Source organism: Astyanax mexicanus, chromosome 16 (assembly GCF_023375975.1).
Source record: "Astyanax mexicanus isolate ESR-SI-001 chromosome 16, AstMex3_surface, whole genome shotgun sequence".
NCBI lineage: Eukaryota > Metazoa > Chordata > Actinopteri > Characiformes > Acestrorhamphidae > Astyanax > Astyanax mexicanus.
In genome coordinates, this window is record NC_064423.1 from 6,123,323 (window position 1) to 6,144,420 (window position 21,098).

The 21,098-nt window shown below is 40.2% G+C and overlaps 1 protein-coding gene across 5 annotated transcripts in view; it reads left to right on the top strand.

The window, feature by feature from the left end:
* Nucleotides 1–20,873, top strand: part of diaph3 (diaphanous-related formin 3) — a 557,032-nt gene extending 536,159 nt beyond the window's left edge. For 3 of the 5 annotated variants that reach the window (XM_049465746.1, XM_049465749.1, XM_049465748.1), the window contains one exon: nucleotides 19,486–20,873. In XM_049465746.1, the coding sequence (XP_049321703.1) occupies nucleotides 19,486–19,862 (377 nt within the window). In that variant the 3' untranslated portion in view covers nucleotides 19,863–20,873. The remainder of the gene's footprint in view (nucleotides 1–19,485) is intronic. The other 2 variants (XM_049465747.1, XM_049465750.1) reach the window with 1 other exon arrangement.
* Nucleotides 20,874–21,098: the final 225 nt, after the last annotated feature.

Consider the following 21,098-nt stretch of genomic DNA (forward strand, 5'->3'; position numbering starts at 1 on the left):
AGATTAGTAAAATGTTTGATGTTGATGATGTCCACCTGTAGTTCAATTAAAACTTAAATACAAAAATAATTTTAATGAACAGTTTTAATTTATCACTAAAATCCTTCTATTGGGTTTTTACTTAGAAATACACATCCATACATCTATATGTTTATCTGTAGATAAATTTAGCTGTTTCTTTATAAGAGGGAAGAAGTAGCACCATTAGAAAATCAGTGAAATGGTTTAGAGTTGTTGTGTTGTTAATTGTGTAGGTATCAATGTGTTTTTCAAAACTATTGGCTAACCTGACGCTAGTCTGTTCAATATTATTCCTACGGAGGTCTGTAAAATACATGGTCGTTTTGCAAGGGATCAGAAAACTTGCCATAAATGACTGAGATGGGAGCTGCTACTTGATTTATGCACTGTTGTCAAACTAAAAAAACACTACTTAACTGATCCAGAGCTGCTCAGGTGTACTGCAGGAACACGGTTAGCTAACACTGCACTGCCGTCCACTACAGTGTCTGTGTTTATATACAGGAGGTCTGTTGTGTCACTGTGAGTGACAGGAAGTGTCAGTAATAGAGTCAAGTCCGGTCTTCCTCTCTTGCTGGTTATCTCGCTGTGTGTGTGTGTGTGTGTGTGTGTGTGTGTGGTGTGTGTGGTGTGTGTGTGTGTGTGTGTGTGTGTGTGTGTGTGTTGAGGAGGCCAGGTGCAGACAGCTGTCAGGTGGTGTCATGGCGAGTTGTGTTTTCATAGCACTGGTTTGGTCCAGTAAGGCGCAATAATATGATGTCATGCTTCACTAACCAGCCTCACACTGCAGGGGACTGGTTCTACACACACACACACACACTTTCTTTCTTCCTTTTTCTCTGTATTTTTCTCTTTACTTTTCACTATCAATTCATTACCATTTATCTTTCTTTTTTCCTCTCTCTTTAGCCCTATTTGGATGGGATTAGATTTACATAGTATAGGTGAAGTAATGCCATTTTACTAAATGATGTATGTAAAATATATAATTAACTATAAGGTGCACCTAAAATCCTTCAATTTTCACAAAAATAATCAGTGCGTCTTATAATCCGATTCTCTTTATGTATGAATTCTACCAGGTATATCAGGTATTAAGAAGCAGTAAAGCCACACCACTGAAGTACAGAGTTATTAGGATGAGTTTTCAGTGAAGTTTCTCCAGCACTAAGGTTGGAGCAGTATTAGCAATAGCTGCTAACCGCGGTACTAGCTCTTTCACTGTTCAGAGGTGAGTATATTGGACTGTAGTCTGCGTGTTTACTGAGTTAAAACAAACTAAGTGGGACAAAACTTGCCCTGGATTAACGGAACACTCATGGTTCCTCAGTCCATTGCTGTCTGCGGCATTTACTAGCGCTAAGCGCTGCTGCTAAAGGTGCTAAAATACTGAAAATCTAAAGTTATTGTAAATAAACAGAAGCGCTTTACTCACCCAAATAAAAAAATTCAGATAAGAAATGTGTAGATTAACATCCAGTTAGAAGGGAATTAGAAGGGAAACATGGCGACACTCTTGCTCACTTCGATGTAGGCATTCTTACTAGTGTTAATTAATGCACTTTATAATCTGGTGCATCTTATGTATGAAATTTTCTATCATAATGACAGGAAAAGTACACCTTGCACGACTCCAAGCGCATAAAAGGCATGAACCAATTGTATTAATAAATCACGGGTGTGATTAATTTTTTGGGCATGAGCTGAAATAAACCAATCAGTGTGTCCCTTGCTCTTCATTTCCTTTAAGAGGCAGGTGAGCTCTGACTTTGGCGTGTTCGTATCTTAACAGTGTAGCGCTTTTGTGCGTCTCAGGAGAGGAAACTCACCTGCTTGTTCACACTGTAAAGATACACCAGCAGCTCATTTAGGAGAACAGCAATGTTATTCTATTGTGTATTCTGTTTATTCTATTGTGAACGCATGTTGAGCGTGTTTTTGGGAAATGGATGTGTGAGAGGTGACTGTTGACTGTTGTCAGGGTTTTAATCAATCAATGGTGCACCTATGTGTTCCACTGCTGAGATTTTGAAATTTATCTGAACACACCTCATTTCCAGAACACCACGCCCATCAGTGTAGATTTATTCGTAAAAGTCTGTTGCTATTTTAGCAGCACAGGTCTTGTTTGAATAGGAATTTTGTTTGGTTCTCCCTGTTTTTTTTTTTTAAAGAAATTCGGTAATTACTGTACGTATTGTGTGCGTCTGTGTGTGTGTGTGAAAGCGAGCAGTCATGTGTATCCTGATGTCTACGGTGAAGTGTTCTGCACTCTGTTGTGTTCATATGCTGTTTGTATAGTTGCGGGTGGTCTTCAGACGTGGTGATGATTGTTTTGTCTACATCAACAGCTCTTCTACAGGCTCCATCGCTCCAGATGTTTTACGTCTTTAAACGCCACATCAGCTACATTTCAGTCTAATCTCTCTCTCTCTCCTCTTATCCCCTAAACAAACATCATTTGCTGACATTTTCTTTTCTCCCAGGGTTCAAGTAAGCATTAAGCCATTTTAATATGTAATTAATTTTTTGTGAGGAGCTGAATGCTGTGGGATTAGAACTCCCCACAGCTGCTCTTTGTTAAGAACTGGATAGAGCCACAGCACCACAACCACAAAGAGCTGCCTCTGAGACATGTATACACACATCACACACACTCGTACACTCGTATATTCGTACACAAGCACATATAGAGGGGCAGCTATTCTCAAATAAAAACACACACGTACCTACGCAGGGGGGAGATTGGGGGGAAAGCCTCTAAATTATGCTGTTTCTCCACCAACACCATTACCTATTCTCTTTCTGTATTTCAGAGTTACATTTGCGCTGAAAATCACGCAGAATCCCACTACAAAAGCAGGATGCACTTTGATATCAATCATAATAACCCTGCCAGGCATCAGCGCTGCTCCATCAGGCCAATACAGAGTTCAGAGAATTCATCCTGAACTCACTCCCTCCTCCCTCACTCTCAGCTTAATGACTTTTCACTGGGGTTAGGGAGGGAAAATCAATACAATACAGTATTGTGATGCTTTAAAAAAAAACCCAATATCAATAAATTCAGGTTAACATGTCATAAAACTTACATGTATGTTTTAATATTTCATTATTAATATCCCAGTACGAGAGACAGGAATTCTAATGTAATGCCTTAACCCCACACTTAGCGATTTTCACCAAACGAAATCTGGTCTGTTCAGGCTTTTAAGAACCGTGGTGCTTTTTAGTGAATCGGTCACATTTCCACTAGATTTAGTGGAATCATTAAAACATACAAACAGACACACACACAGAAGCGGTCACAGTTTGCTCTGAAGAACCTAGTACTCTTCGGTTTTCGCTGTGAACAAACTGGAACTGGTACTGGAACCTACTTTTGTTGGTGGAAACGCTGCAAATCGGTTCGAAATCGAAATAATTAGTGGTGCTAATGTATGTATGGCTGATTAGTGGTTTATCATGGTATCATATCTTTTTTTGTTTGTTTGTTTTTTTTGTCCATTTTCTCCCCAATTTTCACGGCCAATTACACAACCCACTCATTAGGACTCCCCCTATCCACGGATGCTCCAACACACCAGGAGGGTGAAGACTAACACATGCTTCCTCCGATACACGTGAAGCCAGCCACCGCTTCTATTTGAGCTGATGCTGATGCAGCATTGCCGAGCAGCATTACAGCGCTAACGCTCGGAGGAAAGTGCAGCGACTCGGTTCTGATACATCAGCTCACAGACTGTGGACATTACCCAAGGAGTGATGTGGGAAGAGAGCGCCATCTACCCACCCGGAGAGAGCAGAGCGACCTCCCGCTCTTAGTGGCAGCACTTTAGACCGCTGGACCACTCGGCGCCCATGGTATCATATCTACTTACATATTCCCACCCCTGGTTTCTGCCTTTAATCAAGTAGTCTGCAGACCAAAGTAGTGGGCGTGTCAAAAGGTGGTGTCAAAACTTTATTCCTGAAAAGGATTAATACACATGTAATAATCTCAACTCTACCAATTTATACCCGATTTTCACACGGTTTGGTTTGTTATGAACAGCAGAGATGTAGTTATGACTCATGCAGAAATACTTTATATTATGTTCTTTAACAAAGACAGACATATGGTATAGCATATTAGCATAAGTGTATAAAATAATTAATTTCATATTTATATGTACATATACACATATATATATATACACTACTCACAAAAAGTTAAGGATATTTGGCTTTCAGGTGAAATTTATGGAAAATGTGAAAAGTTCACACTACAGTGATATCATATCATAAAGGATGCGCTGGTGATTTTCTCAAATCAAACAATTTATTGAAACAAAAGTTAACAACAATGGTGGGTAAACCCCATTAAAAAAAATTAAATGTCTCAATAACTTGTCATGTGCCCGTGAGCATCAATTACAGCTTGACAACGACGTCTCATGCTGTTCACAAGTCGACTTATTGTCTGCTGAGGCATGGCATCCCACTCTTCTTGAAGGGCAGCCCTCAGGTCATTGAGGTTCTGGGGTGCAGAATTTCGGGCCTCTACAAGGCGACTCAGCTGATCCCACAGGTTTTCAATAGGATTCAGGTCTGGAGAAAGTGCAGGCCATTCCATTTGAGGTACACCAGTCTCCAACAGCCGTTCCCTGATGATGCGACCTCGATGAGCTGGAGCGTTGTCGTCCATGAAGATGAAATCAGGCCTGTGTTGTTCATGTAGGGGCACAATCACTGGATTAATGATGTTATTCAGGTAGTACGGGCTTGTCACTGTACCATTCACAAAGTGTAGGGCAGTTCTGTACCGACTGGACACACCTGCCCACACTGTAACACCGCCACCTCCAAAAGCTCGTCTGGTAACAACAGTGGCTGATGCATAGCGCTCTCCTTGACGTCTCCAACATCGTTGCCGGCCATCATTTCTGCTCAACGTGAATCGACTTTCATCAGAGAATAGCACTGAGGCCCACTGGTCCCTCGTCCAGCGTAAATGCTCCCTTGCCCATGCAAGACGATGATGCCTGTGCCTGGTGGTGTGGTCAGGTACCCTGCAGGTCGTCTAGCACGCAGACCATGCTGATGTAAATGGTTTCGAATGGTCTGACGTGACACTTGAGTGCCTCTCACCTCCCTTAAACGTGCCTGGAGTTGAGTGGCATTCATCATCCGGTTTCTCAGGGCATTGTTCACAATGTAGCGGTCATCAGCCTGGGATGTGGCCAAAGGACGTCCACTTCTACACCTTTCTGTGACTCTTCCAGTCTCTCTGTATCTCTGTTGCAACCTGCTGATGACACTCTGTGACACTCTAAGCTCAGTGGCCACTTCGGTCTGAGAACGTCCCGTTTGAAGCATCGCAATAGCAAGGTACTGTTGATCTATTGTTAGGTGTCGTCTTGGTCTCATGATGTCAAAATGTGAACAGCATGATGAGGACAGCTGTTTAAACACCAGCTCTAATTGAACCAAGACATTTATTGGTCCATTCAAGGATCAAACACCTGTTGTGAATTTTGCCGTTAAGCTCCTCGTTAGAGAACAGCAACTTGTGCAAAAAGTACTGAACCATTTAACAGTTGGACATTTGCATTCAAAAGCTTAGAGTAGATCACATTAAGTTCACCTGTAAAGGTTTAAATGAATTTTAGGCTCGTCCTGAAATTTCACCCTAAAGCTGAATATCCCTAACTTTTTGTGAGTAGTGTATATATATATATATATGCAGTTTTCAGACCTCAAATAATGCAAAGAATTATAGATTACATTCAAAAGGTTAAATATTAAATTTATATTATATATATATATATATATATATATATATATATATATATATATATATATATATAGCACATATGTGTAATGTGTAACAGCATCCTGAATCATTCAATCACTACATCTCTGCTGTTTAAAAAAAAACAAACCGTGCGTAAAATGAGTAAAGAATGGTATAGTTGTGAATATTATACAAAACAGGGTTGATATAAAACAGGGTTGCCGACTCCAAAATGGCGGCCACCCTGAAACACCATCTCCAATAGACGACCACCTTTCGACACGCCCACACTTTGACACGCCCACTACTCCGAGCTGCAGAGACCCACGTCTCCCTTTAATTGCTGGTTCTTAAGGAAGCGCCGGGGTTTAGCGCGTGTGGCATGGCGAGGGGGTGCCAGCCGCAGCTGTGGCTCTCCGGCGGAGTATTATGGCAGTGATAATGTGCTTAATTACTGCTTAACTCATGTGGACACGGGGGGAAATGTGCAGGCCATCGCTCTGCTAGTCCTCTGCCTGACAGTGAGGGGCATTAATGCCTCCTCCTCCGACGCATTTATCACCTCTTTGTGCCATTAAGGCTTTTTTCCCCTTTGTCCCGCCTCATTTTGGGACCTGGTAACTACACACACACACAAATACACCGATTCCCTGATGTGCTCAGTCGCACTCAGTTATCTTTTTTTTTTCTTTTATATGCTTCTCATGCACCTAAAGGCATCAATTAAGGTATTATTTATCACCGGTGGTTCAGGTCCAATTCACCCGCTTACAGAATTAGCTCTGATTCTCCCCAACCTTGTCAGCTCATGTCATCCCCCTCCTTTTTCTGCCCAAATGTAGATAAACGAGTGTGCAGAGAGTCCAGAGAGAGGGAAAATGAGGGGTCCAACCGGAGAGCCCAGATCATTAAGCCAGATGTAGTCATCAAGAGTTAGTGTTACATCATCCTGCATTAGTTTACTTTACTGCTTTATTTCTAGCGCTAACACACTCATTTTCCCCTCATTTTTTCTCATAAAAAAAAAAAAAATAATAATTTCACTTGAACTGTACACTGCAGATATTATTTTTAGGTGTAAATTGTATGTATTAAGATAAGCATCACTCCCTCACTGCTATGAGTAGACCTGTCACCATAATGATATTAAACTGAGGACAAGGAGACCTCAATTATCCTTGTTGACTTTATTTAAAGTGCTTTTTCACCAAAATAACTTTTTTCCTTAAATCAGTTGTATTCGGAGCCTTTCAGCGAACCAGCCCGCGTTTCCACCAGTTTTAATGGAACTATCAATTCGTCACCAACGCTCTATAGTGCTGCACAGGGCACTGAAGAACCCAGTATTCTTCGGTTCCCACTGCCAACAAACGTTCCTGTTCCCTGAACCTACATTTGTTGGTCAAACAGTTCAAAATTTGATTTGCAAACCTGAATATATTCTTAGAAAAGTAATTAATTAATTAGTTAATTGCCCTACAAAAGTATGAATTGCATATATATAGTACGCAGTATGCAATGCAATAGTATGGGTGAGTAAAGAACTTCTGTTACAGTAAGCTTAGATTCCCAAATTTCTTAAGAAACAATTTCCGAAGTTTCTTAAGTGCATGTGTTTAACATCCCTCGATCCACAGCGTCATGTGTGTATCAGGAATGATTGTGATTGGCAGGGCAAATCTACGTTTGTCCGTGTCAAAACTGAAATCACTACAACATTCAGTGCAGTAGACCACGCACACACATCCTACAGGTCAGTACAGCGCTCTTTAGCTACCATGGGAAATGGCAAAAGTCATGGGACGCAGTCCTAGTTGCTGCATCAGTTGGTTTTCTGTTCTTTTCTAAGTGCAGAAAGAGTTATAAAGCAGTCTGCTTCAGGGATTAAGACCATGAGTAGCTGCAGACAGCATGCAGGAAGCCACAGTAAGTCACTGGTATGAATTGGGTTAATAAGGCTTTATATTACAGTCGTCTTTGCTTTGCCGTGACATTGCAACTATCCCGCTAATGCAAAACGCCACGGCTGACATTTCCCACTGATGAAACAATCAGTTCAGTATCAGCGGCCATCATCACGTATCCCTCCACAGTCTCAGATGTGCAGGCGGGAAAAAAAGTAGCATTAGTGTGAAGAAAAAAAAAAAAAAAGCTGTCTAGAACTGTTCCAGTCTGTGGCGCTGTGGCGTCCCGCTGAGCCGAAACTGTCCCGCTATTCTCCACGCTGCTTCCATCACGCTCCTTTCCTCGCCACGTCCCGTCCGCTGCTTTATGACCGCGGTCTGGGGGAAGACGGATTGTATAATCGTTTCTAATACGTCTATATATAACACTGCAGGGCGTGAGCGGCGGGGGGATGGCATTGTGTCGCCGTTCGGAATGGGACATGCTCCGCCTCGGCTAATCGTAAGCGTGTCTGCGCTCGGGCTCGTTAGAGTGATCAAGCATCCTTGTCGACTGTCACGTTCTGTCGGGTCGCCTGCCAAATTTTCTGGCGGGGAGGCGGGAGAGGAGAGGGAGCGAGTGTGAGGCAGATGAAAAGGTTTCCTCACAACAGTCTCTGAGTCTCGGCACAAATGCGAAATGAGCAAATGATCTCTGAGTTCTGAGGAATCTGCATTGCGCCCCTGTTCTATTTGGAGAGAGAAATGAGTGCCTCTTGCTGTCGGCTGGCAGGCTGGCGCCGGACGTGAGTAAATTTCGATGAGCTGAGATGAGCAGCGAGGCCCACGCCCTTGTAGACGACTGGCATCACATTCATAATACCACAGGGCACTGAAACAGCATTCCAACAGGGCTGTGTATCAGCAAAGTACTTGTCGATACGATACATATCATGATACAGTCGATTAAACAATAATACACTCGAGGTTTGTGTTATAACATGCAATATTGCCACTGCTGTGCTGCGGTTGTAGGCACGAGGCCACAGGCCATTAGGGTCTGTTTGGTTATTAACACTCCGCAAGTTAAAATAGTTCCATTGCTGCTCTGCTTGTAGCTGTGCTGTTTGGCTTGTAAGCGCTGCATTGTTGCTAAGTTACCTGTTTGTGGCGGAGTAATACATGGAGAGATTCGATTACAGTGCATTACCAGCTGATAACGGTACTCTCAGAATGCATCTCAGCCAATCACATTGCAGGATCTGAACTAGCAATGATACAGTCTATATAATACATAACGATACAGACGATACAATACAAATCACATTGCAGCCAATACGTTACAGAGTTATTGTGGAAGTTATGTGAAGCATTATGTTCAGCTCCACTTAGCATATAGTTGCTTTAATAATAAAAACTAACCTTACCAAAGCTTCATTTTCCCTCTTTTCCACTCAAGTTTCATGTTGTATGAGTATAGTGAAGTATGTACAGGTGAGACACATTTGCTGCATTACTCAGCTGTGTATGAAACACCTATATCACAATAACACTGCTGAGCGGCAGTAACACTCACAGTCTCTGCAGGAACTGCTCTCTCTAGTTCTTATTTTGATGCATTTGCTGTTTTGTTTTTCACACATAAAATTCTTTAATTTTCCCAAAAATTGTCCCAATTTTCCCAAAAATAATCCGGTGTTCCCCCTTATGTATGAATTTTACCAGACAGGTATTAAGGAGCGGTAAAGCCACTCCACTGAAGTAAAGAGTTATACAAGAGTTTCTCCAGCACCAAAGCTTGAGCAGTATTAGCATTAGCCGCTAACCTTAGAGTTAGCTCTTTTGTCGTTCAGTCTAATGCAGGCTAATGCTTTTCCTTGTTCCCTACTAATGACGCTTAAATGCGCCTTATTATCAGGTGCATCTTATGTATGAAAATAGACCAGGAAATAGATGTTCTTTGATAATGCACATTATAATATGGTGTGTCTTACAGTTCATAAAATACTGTTAATATTATATGTCAATCCTAATCGTGGTTGTAATCAAAGTAGACTTAGTCCCAATCTTTGTGTTTATCTGTATATGTTTACAGTATATTGGCAGTTGGGTTTTTTTTTATATTACACCTGCCCAGAATGTCCATATCTAATCATCCATTTCAGAAACTGCCTGAGAAAGTCTGTTTTACACACTGAAAAACACCATCTTAAAACACTATTAAACCCAAGTGTGCAATGATTTAGGCATGCAGTTTGCAAAAAGCTAATTGCTAATTGATTTAGTATCTCTTAGGATAAATCAGCATTTTTTAAAGTGGAACTTTAATTGGTGTACATTTGCTCAGCAGTAATTTAGCATTTAAACTATGTGGGTTCATGATGTGTACAGACCTGGGCACTATCCTATCCGGACCTGCACCTATAATTAATGAATTTATAAAGAGGGTTTATAAAAAAAAAAGGGTTCATTATTTTACCTGCTATATATTTCAACCCATGGACTAATCACATGAATTCATCTATTGGTAAATAGCACTTGTGGTGCTACCCAGCCAATCAGATCTGTGCATGATGTTGAGCAATGCGACTCAAGAGATTAACATTTAGGGCCCTATCGTAAGCCCTGCACAATGTGCGTCATGATGCTCATTATTGTGTTACACCCCGTCAACAGTCCATTTTAAATAGCATTGTTTAAATAGCAAAAATAATATATAATAATAATAATAATAATAATAATAATAATAATAATATATCTACACTGATCTGGACTGGAAATCTGGAAATGTGATGTGGTCTGGAAAAAAGATGTGTTCACATAAATTTCTGGTGTATTGCTATCTTGGCAACGGAAAACACAGGTGCGCCAGTGACTGATTAAAACTTAGACTACAGTCAACATCAGATGTTCATTGCCAAAATGTGCATCTGTGCACAAACCCAAATTTTACATCAACAATAAACAGAACAAAGTAAAGTAAAATAACGTAAACGAGCAGGTCAGTTACCTCTGAAAAGTGCAAAAGCAATGCGCCATTAAAATACCAAAAAGTCAGAGCACATCTGACTGAGAGGGAAAAAATACATGGGCTGTAGGTGAAGAGTATATACCGTTTCAGGATGTTAAGGGCATTTTTTTCCTAACTATATTTTTATTATTTTTTATCTCTGCTAAATTCAATGATCGCTAGCGACAGTAAACTTTTGGCTCAAGTTCGGCCAATGTAGTGTTGTAGAGTCTAGCCCAAGGACTCTTATTGGTGTAGCACAGCATAGTCACCCAGACCTGGAATTAAAACCCAGTCTCCCACATGGTAAATCGCTGGTAGGTGGTGGTGCACCAGTAAAATAGCCTCCTTTTAGAATATTCCTTTTAAGAAACATGAGAATAAACACCATCCCAACACAGTTTAACCCAAGTGTGTGGTGATTTAGACATGCAGTTTCCAAAATGCAAATGGCTTATCGATTTGGCGTCAATTATTTATTATAAACACATAAATGATTGTTAACTCAACTCAGGTCAAAAGTAGTTAGAAGTTTATTTACATTTTAGGAGAAATTGTATTGTTTGTTTGTTTGTTTTCCCACCTTTTGTCTAATGAAAAACTTTGTAAGGCAGCGAAGAGCAACAATATAGTCTCTTTTCCAATATCAAACGGAAAAGTTTCAGAAATTCATGAACACGTTCCTATAAACAAGGTCAGTCTGTGGAAGATAAAGAGAGACATCAAACAAAGCGCAACTCGACGGTTAACCAGAGAGAGACAAAAGGAACGGTGGAGAAATAAAAGGCAGAGGAGAGCGAGAGAAATAGTGGAAATAGAGAAGGGAAGTGTGAGAGAGGAAGAGACTAATGAGTGCAGCCTGAAGCATGGGGCAGGGAGTGCCACACAGTGACAAACGAGTGTGCCGCCACACACAGTGGTAATGAGAGCAGAGCAGAATACAAACCTACAGCTCCACACACTTCCTTTATTTCCACACGCCGCTTACCGTACACAAATACAGCTCCCAGTACAGCCCAATAACCTCCAGCTCCCAGCCACACACACACACACCGCTCACAATACACTCCACACACAAAACACAAACACACTCCTCAGCTCCCGCCTGCCCGGGACCGCGGCGGAAACCCGCTCGATCGTAAATGAATAGCGTTTTCATGCCGAGTCGGTGCTTTGTTTGTCCGACTGGGGAAAGTTTGGGTTTGTGTGAAGTTCTGGCTGTAGGTCAGGCTGCTATAAGAGCTCAGCGGTGGACGTTTACTGTAAAAGCCGCTCTAATCCACGCAAAATTAGTTTTCATAGACCCTCGCAGACCCATAGGGCAGAACTGGAACAGACCTATAAAACTCTCTGGCTCTGTACTGAGCTCCAGCAGTATCGGTCAGTGGCAGGAGCATTTAGTTTCTCTGCAAATTCGTGCAAATCTGTTTTAGATCTATAATTATGACTCATTATGACTGTTTTGATCCACATCTTAAATCCTGACACAGCGAAACATTATACAATTTGGTTACGTTCCATTTAACCAACATTTAACCCCTTTTCGTGCCTTGTCCTGTATTCAGGCTAGATGTGTAGGTGATACAAAACCCTTTTACTCTGCAGTAATTTTTTTTTTTTACATAGTTTTAAATATAAATCCTCAAGATTTAGTGGTATAATGTCAGGCAGACAATTTTTTTAGCTTTTGGGCTCCAACATTTAGACAAAAAAAACTTAATAAACAAAACAAAACAGCATGAACTGCACCTCAGCAACCACCTCTAGATCCATAATTATGACTTGAACAAAACTTAGTTATGTTTCATTAACAAAATATTTAAGGAAAAGTTTTGGGGCTTCAACATGTAGACAAAAAACATTATTGCACAAAGCATCATAAGCAGCACCTCAGCAACCACCCATAATGATGACTTGTTTTGATCCACATCTCAAATCCTGACACAGCGAAACATTAACAAAACTTAGTTACATTCCATTTAATCAACATTTAAAGGTCTCATTTCGCTATAAAAAACGTTATCTTGTTCTTTGTGAAATACTATAGCTAGGCATTCTGTACTGCAGTGCTGTTAGCCAATCAGAGGTGATATATATGCATGTATGTATATTCCTGAGCAAGAGCCAAAATCAGTTTTTTCTGCAGAGACCTCTAATCCAGTGAACTAAAGCAGGGCTATACAGAAACACTGGAGCGCTTTTTTTTCACAAAAAAAACAAAAACAGCTCAAATGGCATTCATTCATACTAGAGACACAACTAGTCTGTTTAAAATGAATGAAAAACGATGGAACGAGACATTTAACTAAATGTTTTTGGGCTCCAACATTTAGTCAAACAATATTTGCAACAAACATCATAAGCTGCACCTCAAAATCCACCTCTAGAGCCATAATTGTGACTTGTTTTTGATCCACATCTCAAATCCTGACACAGCAAAACATTATCAAAACTTAGCTACGTTTAATTTAAACAACATTTACCTAAAAGTTTTGTTGCTTCAACATGTAGAAAAAAAAATGCACAAAACATCATAAACGTCACCTCAGCAACCACCACTGAAACAATCTAGCAACACCCTACCAATTACCCAACACCACCACAGAAGCCAACATACAGTATATACACATTAATATCACCTAGCAACATCTTAGCAGCCACTTAGCACGAAGCAAACCCACCAAGTGTAATATTCTGATTCAGGCCATTTTTATTTGTTGTTTTTGAGTATTTAACATCATTGCTGTCACCATATTTAAGGATGCTTCCACAGCTAGCTTGTTTGGGCCTTTAGATTTTTTAGTTTAAGTTTAGGTCTAAACGGAAATTGCAGCTGTAAAGGATGATGCAGACCATTTTAAACCAATCTGGTCTGACCAAAATTGGTAGTCTCAGTTAAACCATGGTCTGATTTGTTTGCAGTATCAAAACACTTATTTGGATGGTTTGGATTTTCAGACAAATTACAGGAAGTTCAGGCAGGTTATAAATCACACATTAAACAATATATATAAAAGGTGTTTTGTGCCGAAATCCAACTTCCTGTTGCAGCATTATGCACCCAGATTACTGTATCTACTGTAACTGTAGATTAACCCTAGTTTATCAACAGCAATAACATCAAGTTATTTAGTGCTTTAAAACCAGTGTGCAACTAACAAATTGCTGGTTTTTTACTCTGGTCCAAACTTTCTCAACGTCAAGTGTTAAAGTTCATGACCCCGGCCACTGGTTTCCCAGTTGTCTTTTCTCTGAGTACTTCTGATAAGTACTGAACACGGCATACTGGCAACACTTTACAAGCATTTACAGCACTTTACAAGAACTGCCGGATGTTGTGTTGATGTTCTGATTTGGTTAACTATCGAACACAGTTGTATTATTGATAAACTCAGGGCTCAGATGCTCATCATTACACACATTTGTCCTGCACATCGCCTGTAGTACAAAACTATAAAACTGTAAAATTCCTTTGACTTGGATTTCTGAGAAAAGTGCCGCTCTGTCCCAAAGCGTTGTTCTCTCAGTGTTGGCTCTGCTCTCCTCTCTGATTCCTTATATACCCTGTCTCTGCACTCAGACTGTGTTCACTGAGGGGGGGTTCTCTCTCTCTCTCTCTCTTACTCTGTCCTACCTCTTTCAGTCTCTCTCCCACTCTCTCTAGCTCTCTCCATCCTTTAGTCTTTAACACTCTCCCTCTACTTTTTCCCTTCTTCCTAACGAGCTCTCTCTCTCTGTTTTAAAAACAATGTTGCCAAAGCACACAAATGTCAAAACCAAACCGATAGTGAAACAACGAGAAAAATGTTAACAAACATCAATTAATAATAAAAAAAAACACAATAATAATAATAATAAAACAACAATGATAATAGTAAATAATAATATTAACAGTTGTTTTATTAGGCTCTCTCTCTCTCTCGCTCATTCTCTCTTACCCTCCAACTCTCCTTCTTTTGGTCTTTTACTCTCTATCGCTCTGTTACTCTCTCCCTCTCCCTCAATCTCTATCTCTCTCTTACTCTCTCACTAACTTCGTCTCTCTCACCCTCTCTCCTTCTTTTAGTCTTTTACTCTCTCATTCTACTTTTCTCCCTAGCTTTCTTGATCTGTCCCTCACATTATCTGCCTCTTCTTATTCTCTTACTTTGTCTCTAACTCTCTCCTTTTAGTTTTTTTATTTTCTCCTTCTCTCTCTCTCTCTCTCTAGCTCTCTCCCTCTTACTCTCAATTTCACCGTCTCCCACCCTCTCTTACACGCCTTCTTTTAGTCTTTTACTCTCTCTCTATTGCTTTTTCTTTTTCTCTCTCTCTTTCTCTCTCTCTCTCTCACAAACACATACATTCTCTCTCATCCTCTCTAACTCTCCATCTTGTAGTCTTACTTTCTCACTCGATCTTTCACTTTTATTTTCTCTCTCCCATTTTTCTCTCAATATTAGTCTCTTATTCTCCACCTCTGTCTTTGATTTACAGTGTAAATTTACATTAGCTCTTTATTCATGTTACAGTAGTTGGCAGCTGTAGTATTAAAGTTCAGCACTTAACTTTCAGTTAAATTTGGATATGGGTCAAATCTCCTGTTCATACTCTGAGGTAATTTCATCCCTCTTTGTGGACAATCTCTGAAAGTTTACAGCTATGGAAGGAATGGAGTATTACTACTGGAAGTGTACTGCAGTGTCGTGAGGTTGTGTAGTATTCAAGTGAAACACACCCAGTGCCATACAGACAAACACAGGCACATTAACATTTATTCTTCCTGCAAAGAATTATTGATTAGTATCAATGGTGCCTAAACATTTTATTTAACTGTTCTCAGAAATAATGGCAACATCACAAAGTGGTAAATGCTTTGTTGTGGGTCTTAAATGAAGGAATGGATGTCTTTTAGTTAATAAAATGAGTTTGAGCAGATAAAACATTTACTCAGTTCATACTGAGTTATTTTAATTTTACATTGTTCTAAGTTTCCTGTTTTTACATGACAATCCCAGAATGGTGATTCTGTGGCATGGCTCAAAGAGCCCTTTGTAGCACCCTAACTTTTTTACGAGTATGTACTCTACTATTTATACGACACACTTCTCGGTATCTCTCTTTCACACACACACGCGCACTCTCTCCCCTCAGTGAGTGTGTGTGCTCTACACATCCGCCCGGCTGTGTTTTTGCGATGCTGGAGCAGCTTGGCGGCTGGCTGATAAAGCGCGCTGTCACGAGCGAGCGACTCCGCCCCTGAGCCGCCGCTGATCTGGTGATAGAGCCTCACGCTCCACAAAGAACCGAGATGAAGAGGAAAAATAAAAGCAAAAAAAAAAAAACTTTAAACGGCACGTCTGTGCAACCCGGTCGAGGCAAGGTCACATTAATATGGATTTCCTCCTTTTCATGTCTTCCAACCTCTCTCCTCCCTCTCCATCGGCCTATCTACATCTCCCTCTCTCCCTCTTCATTCTCTCCCTCTTTCAGGCCGATAAAAATGCTTAAAAATGCACTCGAGCTCAGGGACTGTAATTCGTAAGAGATGTCACTTTCACTCGTCTCTCTGCGGCGGCAAGAGAGGATACAAATAGAGATGAGTGCATCAGAGGAAGGGAGGAGGACAGAGAAGTTTTGTCAGACGCTAGTGGTTTGGAGTCAATCAGGCAGATCTGTGTAATAATGGTGTGTGTGTGTGGCTGAGTGGACCAGTCCAGAAGACAGATGCTTATTAACCTCAACAGCATGAGCACAGATGAGGTAGAGGTAGATTTAGCTTTAGCCTAAGAAGAAGAAGAAGAAGAAGAATGCAAGAAAGAGACAAGGACCAGGAGCTTTGCTAAAAAACTTCTGGTACCACTTTAAAATAAGACTACCTTTATAAAGGGTTTATAAATGGTGTACATTGAGTTTATTAATGGTTACTAATTAGGTTGTAAAGGCCTTACAAATCATTAATAATCAGTTACAACGCATACGTAGTAAGGGCAACAATATAGATGGCTGTGGGTTCACTATTTGGCAAACAACAGATCATAGTTGCCCTTTGTACATATGTGTTATAACTGATTATTAATGATTTGTAAGGCATTTACACCCTAATTAGTAACCATTAATAAACTAATTGTAAACCATTTATAAACCCTTTATGAAGGTAGTCTTATTTTAAAGTGGTACCAAACTTCTTAATATACTTATTCCTGTTTTCTACTAAACGTGTGAAGCAATATCTGAACCAAAACTGATGTGTTTGTTATATTGTATTATGTATACTAGTGCAACTCAAATTAGAATACTATTGAAAAATTACTTAATTTTAATAATTCAGTTAAAATGTGAAACTCATTTTCTTTTATTGTTGATAATTATGGCTTACAGCCAATGAAAATCTAAAAAACAGTGTCTCAGAAAATTAGAATATTATATGAGACCAATAGGTACTTTTGGCAGTGTGGGCAGTGTGCCAAGTCCTGCTGGAAAATTAAATCTGCATCCCCATAAAAGCTGTTATCAGCAAAGTGAAGCATGAAGTGCTGTAAGATTTTGTGGGAAAACAAAACTGCCCTGACTTTAGACTTTATTATAAAACACAGTGGATCAACACCAGCAGATGACAGACATGTCTCTCCAAACCATCACTGATTATCAGTAAATTTTACATTTTATTTGGAAATCAAGGGAGCAGAGTCTGGAGGAAGAGTAAAGAAACACACAGTTCAAGTTGCTTGAGGTCTAGTGTGAAGTTTCCACCAATCAGTGATGGTTTTCCCAGTTTTGTTTTCCCACAAAATCTTACAGCACTTCATGCTTCCCTCTGCTTCAATGCTTCACAACTTTTATGGAGATGCAGATTTCATTTTCCAGCAGCACATGGCACACTGCCTTATCTTATATAATATTCTGATTTTCTGAGACACTAATTTTTGGGTTAAATAAACACTTAAAATAGATCACCCTGTGTGTAATACAACTATATAATACACAAGGTTCACATTTTGAACTGACCTACTGAAATGAAAGATGTACTAGTATGCTCTACAGTATGCACTTTATTGTACTGCCCTACCAGGAGCACTGGTTTATATATGTGCTGCATTGAAGGGGGAGAATGGAAATCAGCCCATTACTGACCCAGTCCTGCTCACCTCCCTTAGACTGAGTGTGATGTGGAGGGGGAGGATGGATGGGGGGGGGGGGGGGGGGGGGGGTGTTGCTGGTATTGAAACAGTCTCCTCTATTTGCACAAGGTTTCCATTTAGTATAGTTGTCATTTGCATGTCTGCTTGATTGACGCCTCCTCTTTCCTCCAGCCTTCTTTTCATTTGTCTAATGACTCCTCAGCTCCACACAGGCCATTTCTCCAACAAGCTGCTAACACGGATAAATACCCGCGAGGACTCGCTCATTTCTCTGAGCAAACGCGTATACACGCACTCTTCCTCCTCCTCCTCAGCGCCGCTCACTTATTAAACTTTTAATTGTTCGTGTGGAAACTAAACTGCAGAAAAGGTTGTTTCAAATCCATTGTGTTTGTGATGAATTTACATACAATGTACAATATATCTGCCTGATCAGCCTAAAGAGCTTTAGCTCGGTCCGCACTTAAGTTATAAACAGTGTTTCAGCTTAAACTGCAATCAGAGCATAGCTCATTTACATAATGTCTGTTTCCTGTAACAGTTACAAATAACATTCGTACTTAGTTTATATTCTGAGGGGAAAGCAAGAGAGGTTGAGAAAATGCTTACATAACAATAAAATCACAATGCACGTTTGTTTTTGGTCTATAAATCCACACACGTCGTAAATAGGCCTTTGAATAGAAGAATACACAATGGTTACATTTGTGTCTTGTCCCATGATTTTTGCCATGTATGATGTTTTAACTAAAGAACCCTAACCCTATTAAAAAGCTCATTATTCCACTCATTAAACTGCAGTGTATAAAATGATAGTTATATGCAGTGATAAAGTTGATTACTGTGAGTCATTGTACCACCATTGGTGATGCTAGAAAATGTTGATTAGAATTGGTTTTATTTCCTATTCTTACAAAGTTCTTACATATTTTTAAAGATGATCCGGACTTTCAGGTGTGAAAACGCCCTTTTTTATCCTCCTGAATATGGGTTGGAGGATGGATAAGAGTCTCTACCAGTGGAGGCTCCATGCTAAGAGAGGATTTCTGCTCGTTTGTAGTTGTTTTGGTGTGTTCTCTCTATGGTCTAATAAAGTTGCTCCCCAGGAGTTTGGCCCAGCCCCATTTTACCACCATAAGTGATGCTACAATACATTGATTTTAATGGATTTTATGTTTTCTCTTCTTACAAAGTTATCATTTTAAAGATGATCCAGACTTTCAGTTGTGAAAACACCTTAATTCACCCTCCTGAGTTTAGTTTGGAGGCTGGATAATAGTCTCTACCAGTGGAGGCACCATGCTAAAAGAGGATTTCTGCTTGTTTGTGGTTGTTTTGGTGTGTTCTCTCTAAGATCTAATAAAAGTTGCTCATAATACATACATTTTATTTCCTATCCTGTTGTCTAGTTATAATTTTAGAGCTATGTTTTTTGGTTTGAGCAATATTATCTGGACTGTATATTTATTTATTTATTTATTTACGTTATTGTATAAAATAGCTTCATGCTGCTTCACAGGATAATCTGAGTGCTATTTGTTTTTAAATCTGATAATAAGGATAAATCCTTTTTTTTTAATATATATATATAAAATCTTACTCGTTTCTTTCCATACCTCCCCAATTCACTCACTCTTTTTCTCCCTCTCTCTCTCTTTCTTTCTCTTTTTCCAGCAGATAACACAAAGGTACTCCTGCAAAGGTCACGGTCTCGGCAGAATATCAATTTCTCCTCGGCGCGAGCCCCCGCTGCCAGGGAGGCTCATTACGAGAACGAGGCCCATCCGTCTGCAGCCCGGAGAGCAGCGCCGGCCCACCGGCCCGACCGCGAGAGAGAGCGAGAGAGGGAGAAGGAGAAAGAGAGGGAGCGTGAGAGAGATAGGGAGCGAACGAGGGAGAGGGAGCGTGAGAGAGAGAGGGAGCGAACGAGGGAGAGAGAGCGAGAAAGAGCGAGGGATCAGGAGAGCGAGAAGGAGCAGACCCCGCCGGGATGTTCGGCTAACGGGGACACGGACGTGGAGGCTCTGCTGGCCCGACTCCGCGCCCTTTAACCTCACCGTACTCTCCCGACCCAGGCGCAGACGGGCATCACCGCGACGTCCAGACCCGGCCCAATTAAGCCGCTTCGCTCCTCTTCACGCTAACGAACAGCGTCAAGTAACTCACAACCAAACACGAGAGACGTCTTAACAATTAACCTTTCCGTTCACACGCTCCTGCCCTTTCCTCCCGACAACAGAGCACGGCCCAACCAGTCACTGTCCTCCGGCTCTTCCCCAAAGCTTTTATCTCCTTTCAGCCGGCCGGCTTTGTTTAACGGAGGCTTTTAAACAGTTGAGGGCAGCCCTGTGTCTGCACCTACTGAACTTAATCAAGAAGAAGAATAGCATTTGCATCACAATTGCATCAAAATTCTGTTTTTTGAGTTTTTCTTGTTGTTAAAGAAAGTTCACGTTCAAAAGACAAAAAAAAAAAAGGTTAAAGAGATGAGTTCGAGAGCGACAAAAATAATAAAAAAAAAAAAGTAGTTTAAAAATGTGTATAAAGGGCTACAGGAACCTGTGAGTATCAGCCTGTCTTAAATACATATGTGCACTTTCCATATAAATAAATATATATGTATAGTCTTTCTTCTATGCAAACAACAACAATAATATTAAACAATAATATTTATGGCTTTTATTTCATCCTTATTTAACCTTTTATGATTGTTTAGTAAAATAAATAAATAAATCATTTATAGAGCAGTTCAGTCACGGATTATTATTGCAGACCTAATTAAGAACTTTTAAAGCATAGTCTTCTTTGCTCATAGTCTATAGCTTTAGCTTTTTACACTGTGTAATAAGAGAAACAACATAAGCCCCAATGCTATGCCTGTTAGTTGGTCAGTCTCAGTTAGTGTTTTAAACTGATCTACAGTTTCTAAACCTAATAAAAAAATATACTAGTGCATCTAAAAAAATATATATTATTGAAAAGTTACTTTATTTCAGTAATTCAGTTCAAAATGTGAAACTCATATTATATAGATGTATTAAACACACAGTGATCTATTTTAAGCGTGATTATTATGGTTTACAGCCAGTGAAAACACAAAAATCAGTGTCTCAGAAAATTAGAGTATTATATGGTACTTTTGGCAGTGTGACAAGTCCTGCTGGAAAATGAAATCTGCATCTCCATAAAAGTTATCCGCAGAGGGAAGCATGAAGTGCTGTAAGATTTTGTGGGAAACAAAACTGCACTGATTTTAGACTTGATAATAAAACACAGTGGATCAACAC